The sequence below is a fragment of the Nyctibius grandis genome, chromosome Z (assembly GCF_013368605.1).
Source record: "Nyctibius grandis isolate bNycGra1 chromosome Z, bNycGra1.pri, whole genome shotgun sequence".
Classification (NCBI taxonomy): Eukaryota; Metazoa; Chordata; class Aves; order Nyctibiiformes; family Nyctibiidae; genus Nyctibius; species Nyctibius grandis.
The window spans coordinates 64,495,855-64,502,747 of record NC_090695.1 but is presented as its reverse complement, the minus strand read 5'-3'; the positions used below and the strand labels follow the sequence as shown (position 1 = coordinate 64,502,747).

The 6,893-nt window shown below is 47.9% G+C and overlaps 1 protein-coding gene across 1 annotated transcript; it reads right to left on the bottom strand.

Moving 5' to 3' along the window:
* Positions 1–5,191: 5,191 nt before the first annotated feature.
* Positions 5,192–6,020, bottom strand: LOC137676538 (tubulin polymerization-promoting protein family member 2-like). Its single transcript, XM_068423410.1, has 3 exons — positions 5,851–6,020; positions 5,538–5,691; positions 5,192–5,380 (listed from the first exon to the last, which is right to left on the bottom strand). Exons 1-3 carry the CDS (start codon positions 6,018–6,020, stop codon positions 5,192–5,194), a joined length of 513 nt encoding a protein of 170 aa, XP_068279511.1.
* Between the last annotated feature and the right edge of the window lie 873 nt (positions 6,021–6,893).

Here is a 6,893-nt window from a genome sequence, read left to right as displayed (position 1 = left end):
GCTGATGGGCAAGACTCAACAGCCAGATGCCTCCTGCTGTAACTCCGGGCAGCTGGGGCTGAGACACAAACGCCTTTACTGGGGCAGTCAGGTAACCTGTGAAGGTTTGCAGCTGGAGAAGGAGGAGAGGAATGAGGGTGGAGCATGCAGCGACTATCAGAAAGACAAAGTGTGCAGGGAAAGAAATAAACTCCTATTAGATGGATTGATTGATAGTGCTGGAATAAAGAGGCAAGCCTATGGCATACACATCTTCCTTCAGCCTTTATTACACCGTGGATTCCTGTGAAACAACAGTCAGAGTGATGTAGCACAAACCTGGCTGAAAACAACAGTTCTCCATCTACCCAGAGCTCTCTGAAGCCAGGCTCGCACTCTGCATCAGTCTCCAAATGGGTATTTCTTCTTTTCTGCCGTATATGTGTTAATGGAGGTGAATACCCACTGTGTTCCTTGGCATATAACTAACTCTGCACCGAGTATAACCTCTGCTTCCCTGAAGCAGTGGAGATGTACGTGTTTTTGGATAACCAGAGAAGCAGAGGAAACAGGTAGCAGAACAGGTAGCAGAGGCCTTTTATAGCTCTCTTGCACAGTTTGAAGACTTTGCTTTAAAAACGTTGCACACACATATATGCACACATGTGCGTGTAGTTTCTCATCATTTTTTTCCTACCTGTGTTCGATAACGTGCTGTCCTACTGCCTCAGTTGTTACTGCACAACCACTGTAGCCGTACCTTCAGATCTTGTTCTAGTTTGTGTGCAGATTTCACCAATGTTATCAAGTGATTTCTGTCTGCCTGGTGTATCAGGTCCCACCTCCAGTAGCCTGAAGCAATGACCAGCTGGCAAAGAAATGTTAATGTTGGTCTTGGGTTGTATTTCTAGAAGACAGCAAGGAAACTGCATGGAAGGGAATGGCTGTGGGGAGCAGGGATACATCAAGAGGCACCACAGAAACAAGCTTACTAAGCTTGCCAAAGAGCAGGATTTAGGGCTATTTTTTCCACTCTACTTTGGAGCAGTTGTAAATTGACTGTTTGGCTTATTTTGATGTCTCTTTTCCCAACAGATGTGTAATTTGGAGCCAATGCTTCCCTGTTTTTCCATGGTAATGACACATGTTAGCCACAGCTGGGTATAAACACCTAGATTATCAATGTCATGGTGTTTCAGCAAGACTTCCACTGTTGCCAGTAAATCCCCCAAACCGGACCATTTATATGTGTGCAGCTACATTTCCCTTCTAGCAGCTTCCACAGCCCTCTTTCTTCTGACTACTATGCAAACACTTGCTTAAATTACAATGGGAGCACCAGCAGCCAGCCTTTTCCCAAAGCCCTCACGCTCCCTCTGATGACAGGAGGACAGCACTGAGAAGTTACGCACAATAAGCTTCAGCCACCGCCAAGAGGAAGGCTCCTAACCTCTTTCTCCCAGTATGGCTGGTTTTCTAGGTAACATGTCCTCTTTAAGAGAGCAAATACCAAATGGTACAGATATTTAGCCTCAGATAGCAGTGGTATAACAGGACCCACCCCTCACACCTTGCACTGGGGAGCGCCTCCATTTTCGCAGGCTCCCAATGCACTAGAGCATAAACTCTTTTTCTTTTCTCTTTTGCAAATGTTTTGTTGACTTAGTCGTTGATACATGCATGCTTTTGGCTATTTTAAAATCTTATATCCACTGGTATTACTGCTTCCCCAGGGGCATGCAGTAATCAGGTACTATTTTTAAACTCTTCAGTCAGCCACGACTTCCTTTTTATCTGTCCACTCTGTAGCTGCCATAGGGAATGAGCACGGCATTCCTCATCTGTTTGTGGTTTCTACTTATAAGGAATAGGCAAGACAAGTAGTGGTTCTTGTTGGTGCTGGAGTACTACACAAGTCAGATTACAGGATGAAGTGCAGTTTGAATCACGTCTCAGAAATTCACCCTCCAGTGTCACATTGTACCCGAGTTAATGCAAACCAGAACTCACACTACACAAGCACAAGCACAAAGCTCTCTGTTCCAAAAGCTCACACAGCTTTTTCCATGTCAGCTGTATATAAATATATATATAAAAAAAGAAACTAATAATAAAACACATTCCTGTGTTTGTTTGCAGAACTTTTTGTGGGCAATTTCTTGAGTCATTTAATTACAAGGAAACTGAGGCCTGAAGAAAGAAATACACTCAAGGTTTGCTTGGTTATTGAAGGCAGTCCTTGTCTTCCTTTCCCCCCAGATGAAAAGGTCCCAAGGTGTTTGAAGTACAGCTAGAAGGAGTGGAGACATCAGATGCCACACCAAGCCTGGACACTGATACAGCTGTAAGACTGCTGGTATCTCTTGCTTGAAAACCACATTATTTGGTGATAGTACTCTGCTGGGCCCATGGAACAGGTACGTCTTTCTGCTTGGCCACCAAGCACCAGCAGGAACCTGCTGATACTGCCTATCATGTGTTAATAAGCATTTGGGGGTGAGGGGGCATGGGCAATACTGGGAGAACCTCAAACCTATCTCTTTGATTACACTGTAACACACACTAGCTATGCTCCCCATATACTGCTATGTTGTGGGGAAGAAATCAATCGGCCGTTCATCCTGGGAAGACCAGGGGACTGTGACTTACACACTAAAGCACAGAAAAAAAGTTAAAAAGAGCTGTGTCCAGGTCTGGGGCACCGTCATACAGTCCTGTAGCCTCTCAGCCGTGTTTTGCTGGAGCATCTCAAGGGCAACAGGGTGAGTAGAGTCACTTCAGGAACTAATAAGAGAAAGCGTGAGAAATAGCAATCACAGCTCTGAAATATTAATATTTGTTGCAATCACCTGCTGACAGTATTGAAATAAGGAACGCTATGCCACCAAAAACAGAGCTATGTGAGAATGTTCTGTCATTGTTTTACTGAGTGCATTAGCTTTTCTTTTTTGTGCAACATTCTGTTATCCCTTAATTTACAGGTACTTTGCTTAAATTGTTGTACAGGACGTGACGTACCAAGACAGCATTGATGAGGACAGCCACCTTGAGTATGTGTTTTAAAGATCTGAGTTATACAAAAAATTAAAAGCAAGCATCAGGCCTATTTTTTTTACATATGTTCCAGTGCTATTCTTTCCATTTCACTACATCCCATTCCTGCTGTCGTGGGCAAAGAAGCAGTCTTGAGTCTGAATTTCACAGTTTATTTTATTGCCAACTAACATAAACTTTAAATTATCAATTCTGGTATTGAGAAATAAAGACAAGCAATTAAAAAAAGACATAGGGGCAATAGACTGTCTTCCTGCCCAGACACCCCTCCTGCCCCCTTCCTTGTCTCCCATCCCCTCAGTGCCTTCAAGGAGGCCATAGATTGCGCAGGAGATTGGGGTCAGCTGCTGTGTTCGTCTTCTTTTGCTGGTCCGTGTTTCTCACTGCACTGCTCTGGTGTGGCCTTCTCCACCAGCCGCAGCCCCTCTAGAATCATACCTCCTCTAGTGTCTTCTGTGTGCCTGCTCCTGCTTGGGGCATCTCTTTGCTCCAGTCCTTGCTTGTGGCATCTCTTTGCTCCAGCCTTGCTCAGACTGTGGGCCAGCACAGGGTGGTCTGTGACCTCCTCCTCCTCCCAGGTCGCCCCTGCAGTCCCCGGCTACCAAGACCCTGCCAATTATGCCCAACGCACCTGCTCGTTTTTCTGTAGGACTTTCTGCCACATACCCCAGGGTCACCAAACCACTTTACGCACGTGAGTTACCTAGGGGCACAATGGATTTTTTTGAAGTAGCTTAAAAGGTCATCGGTACGTAAGGACAGCATAAGAGAGGGCAAGTGAGCGGGTGAGATTTGTTAATTTCTAGATCCACCCAACTGCCATGTTATCTGGGGTTAGGGCAGCAAGAAGGACATTTTTGAGTGCTACAGGACAAAGAGCAATATGCTCTGAGCAAGTGTTGTGCCTTAAGCACCCACGTCATGGCCCTTCATGAGGGCTTGTAGGACTGGAACGGCACAGCTAGGTAATTCTGCATAATGTTAGGGGCAACTGTCCCAAAGGTGCTGTTTCAATTATCCCTAAAAGCTCGCTCATACTAAATCCAGGAGACTGAAAGCACTCGGCAGGAAAGGCAGCCCCGGTGGGCTGAGAGTCGATCACACACCCAAGGAGCACTCCCACAGCCCTCTGCTGCCCAGCAGAATATCCTGGATGGGTGCCCACACTAGGCACCCCAAAACTGGCCACACAGCCACAGATCCAGCAGCAGGGACAAGGAACGTGCTAGTCCTACCAGCCTGCCATAATGCCAGGGGGAAAAAACAAGTGCACATGTGATTATAGGTCTTGTCAGCACTAGAGATCTTGTAAGCAACCACAGCGGTGGGGCTGGGAGGCAGAGGGGGAAGGAGAGGGGAGTTGGGGAAAGGATTTTGGTGTAGGCAGAGCTTGCAAACTGTCCTTCCGAGTACAGAGGGCCGGCTGTGCTCTACATAGGCCTTCCCTCCTTCCTGATGCCCCACACCACAGCTCTTTGCTTTCCTCAGGCTCACAAACTCTTCCCCAGCTGCCAGCATCCTGAAACCTGGGGAAACAGTAATGAGTGACCATGCCAAGTGCTAGGAAGGGGTGAGAGGGTTTCACCCTCTCACCAGGAGAGGAACAGGAACTAGTGTTATTGGTAACCATTCCCTCTTCACAGTATCGTACATGTTGCATCCTATGCCCTGTAAGAATAATTGTCAAGGGGTGGTCAGGCACCACTGCTGGGCTGTCTGCCACCAGAAACCATCAACTCAAATGTAACCCAGCATACCTATACAAAAACATGTACACACTGCTCCGCAAGCCAAAAATCACAGCAAAATGTATAGCATGTTGGGAGGGAAGAATAAAAGTAATGAGTGAATATTCAGAGACTGACTTACTGTTCACTCGATTGGAAATGCAAAGGAGTGTGATGGCAGTGGACTAGCTGGCCCATAGAATTTCCTCCAGAAGGCTAGCTTGTGCTTGGATTTAACCCCACCACACAGCAATCAAAGCATGGTCAGATGGGGAACCTGCACCACTCTTCAGAGTCCCCCAGTGCCCATCCCATGCATTCCTACCCTATCAGATTTGAGGTGCACAGACAGAGAAAGCTGGTTGCATAAGATGTTTATTTGCCTCTCCCCCCGTGTTATACGGGAAAGGTCCTTGGTTCCTTAAGCAGTTTCAGTCCTGGTGCGTCTGGTCATAAGTGCCAGCTCCCTTGTAGGCTCCAACGTAGCCACTGTTGTCAGTCAGATCCTGTCGGCCAGCAAGACCCTTCCCTTTGCCACTCTCATCAAAACGTTCTTTGTGGCTGCCGGTGTATTTGCTAGTGTCTGTCAGCCTCTCGACCCCACCAGCCTTGGTGGCTTTCTGCAAGAAAGGAGGCCAGCAAGAGGCAACCAGAGTTAGGAGATAGCTCACAAAAAAGTTCTTCCCTACATGTGAAGACAGCACATGTCCCTACAGCAGGGACGGATGGTCCTGTGGCAGCTCAAGGTGCACAGCACGTGTGGAAACTCATACTCACCGTGGTGCCCACGTTGCCAGGCTCCTTGCCCTCGATGAGGCCATACACAGCCTGCAGTGCTTCCTCTGGCGATTTGCCCTTGAAGCGCTTCCCGCAGAGCTCCTTCATGGCCTGCTGGAACTCAGCAAAGGTGATGGTGCGGGCACCCTTGGTCCTATGGTAAGAGGAGACCAAGAGGAAAGTTACCTCGCCACTGGGAGGCAGCGGGATGGGAAACCTCAGGGCTGCACCTTGCATGTGAGCCTGCCTGCCTCCTGCCATTCCCTCCTCCCGCCCGGCTGTGCTGCCCACTGTGCCTCCCTGTGACACTCACTTGACTTTGTTGAATACGATGTCAACGTCAGTGCTGGTCACAGCTTTCCCATCCATCACCCCACACTCTTTGCACATCTTGGAGAAGTTTTTCCCCGTCATGTCGTTGCCACTGGCAGATGTGTCACCATATATCGCAAATTTACGGAAAGCATTTTCTACCCCCGACATCTTGCTGCTGTGGAGAAAAGAAGTTGGCAAAGGAGGAGCTGATGACCATCTGCAGCTGCTGGACACACACTCATGTCCCATGCGTCTCTTCTCCAGCAGAGCAAGGGGCACCACCCACAAGGACCTCTCCACCACGGCACAACCATGACGACCACACATGTATTGACACAGAACACCTGGGATCCAGGTAGGATCGGGGCAGGGATGGGTTAGGACTTGAGAGAAGGTAGAGGACGGGTGGAGACGGGGCTCTGGGGTGAACTAACAACTGCTGCATGTGAAGGAACGAGGCATCCAAAGCTTGTGAACCTTTTTGAAATACAAGTTTCGGTTAGACTGTCTCAATAACAAATGCCTGCATTTGTAAGCTGATTTATACTTTGCCTCTTATTTAATGATAAAGAGGCCAGATTTGTCTTCCAGGCCCCAGATAAGTGCCTAAATCTCACAGACCTTCTTGCAAGTGGTCACCAAGGAATTGTCCCCATCTTTTCCCATCACACTTCATCCCCTGAATTGCTCCAAGTTAGGTTGTCCTCCTCCCAACACCAGTAAACTTTCCACTACTGATCAACTTAGACCACTGCAATCAGGTATCAAGGATCTCTGAGCACATAAAAGCCATCACTCAGACTGTAAATCAGTCCACCACAACTTGAGCAGCCAATTCCTGCTGCTTGTGAGACACCCTCGAAACCTTTTCAAATACCCAACCTCTCCTACAGCCTTATGCTTCACCCAGGGGCTGTGGTCTCAAGGTTGTATGCAGGCTGACATCTAATATAAATCTTGCGTGGGTCTGCACCTCTCTAGAGCAAAAATCAGGTGGGCTTGTACCAGGCAGCCTGTGTGCTGCGAGTGAAGAACGGGGCA

What these genes read in the sequence shown, in the direction of transcription:
- LOC137676538 (XM_068423410.1), bottom strand. Translation starts at nt 6,020, where the DNA reads ATGTCGGGGGTAGAAAATGCTTTCCGTAAATTTGCGATATATGGTGAC. An exon ending in ATCGTATTCAACAAAGTCAA is followed by an intron (nt 5,692 to 5,850) that starts GTGAGTGTCACA and finishes CTCTTACCATAG; the next exon opens with GACCAAGGGTGCCCGCACCA. An exon ending in CTGGCAACGTGGGCACCACG is followed by an intron (nt 5,381 to 5,537) that starts GTGAGTATGAGT and finishes CCTTTCTTGCAG; the next exon opens with AAAGCCACCAAGGCTGGTGG.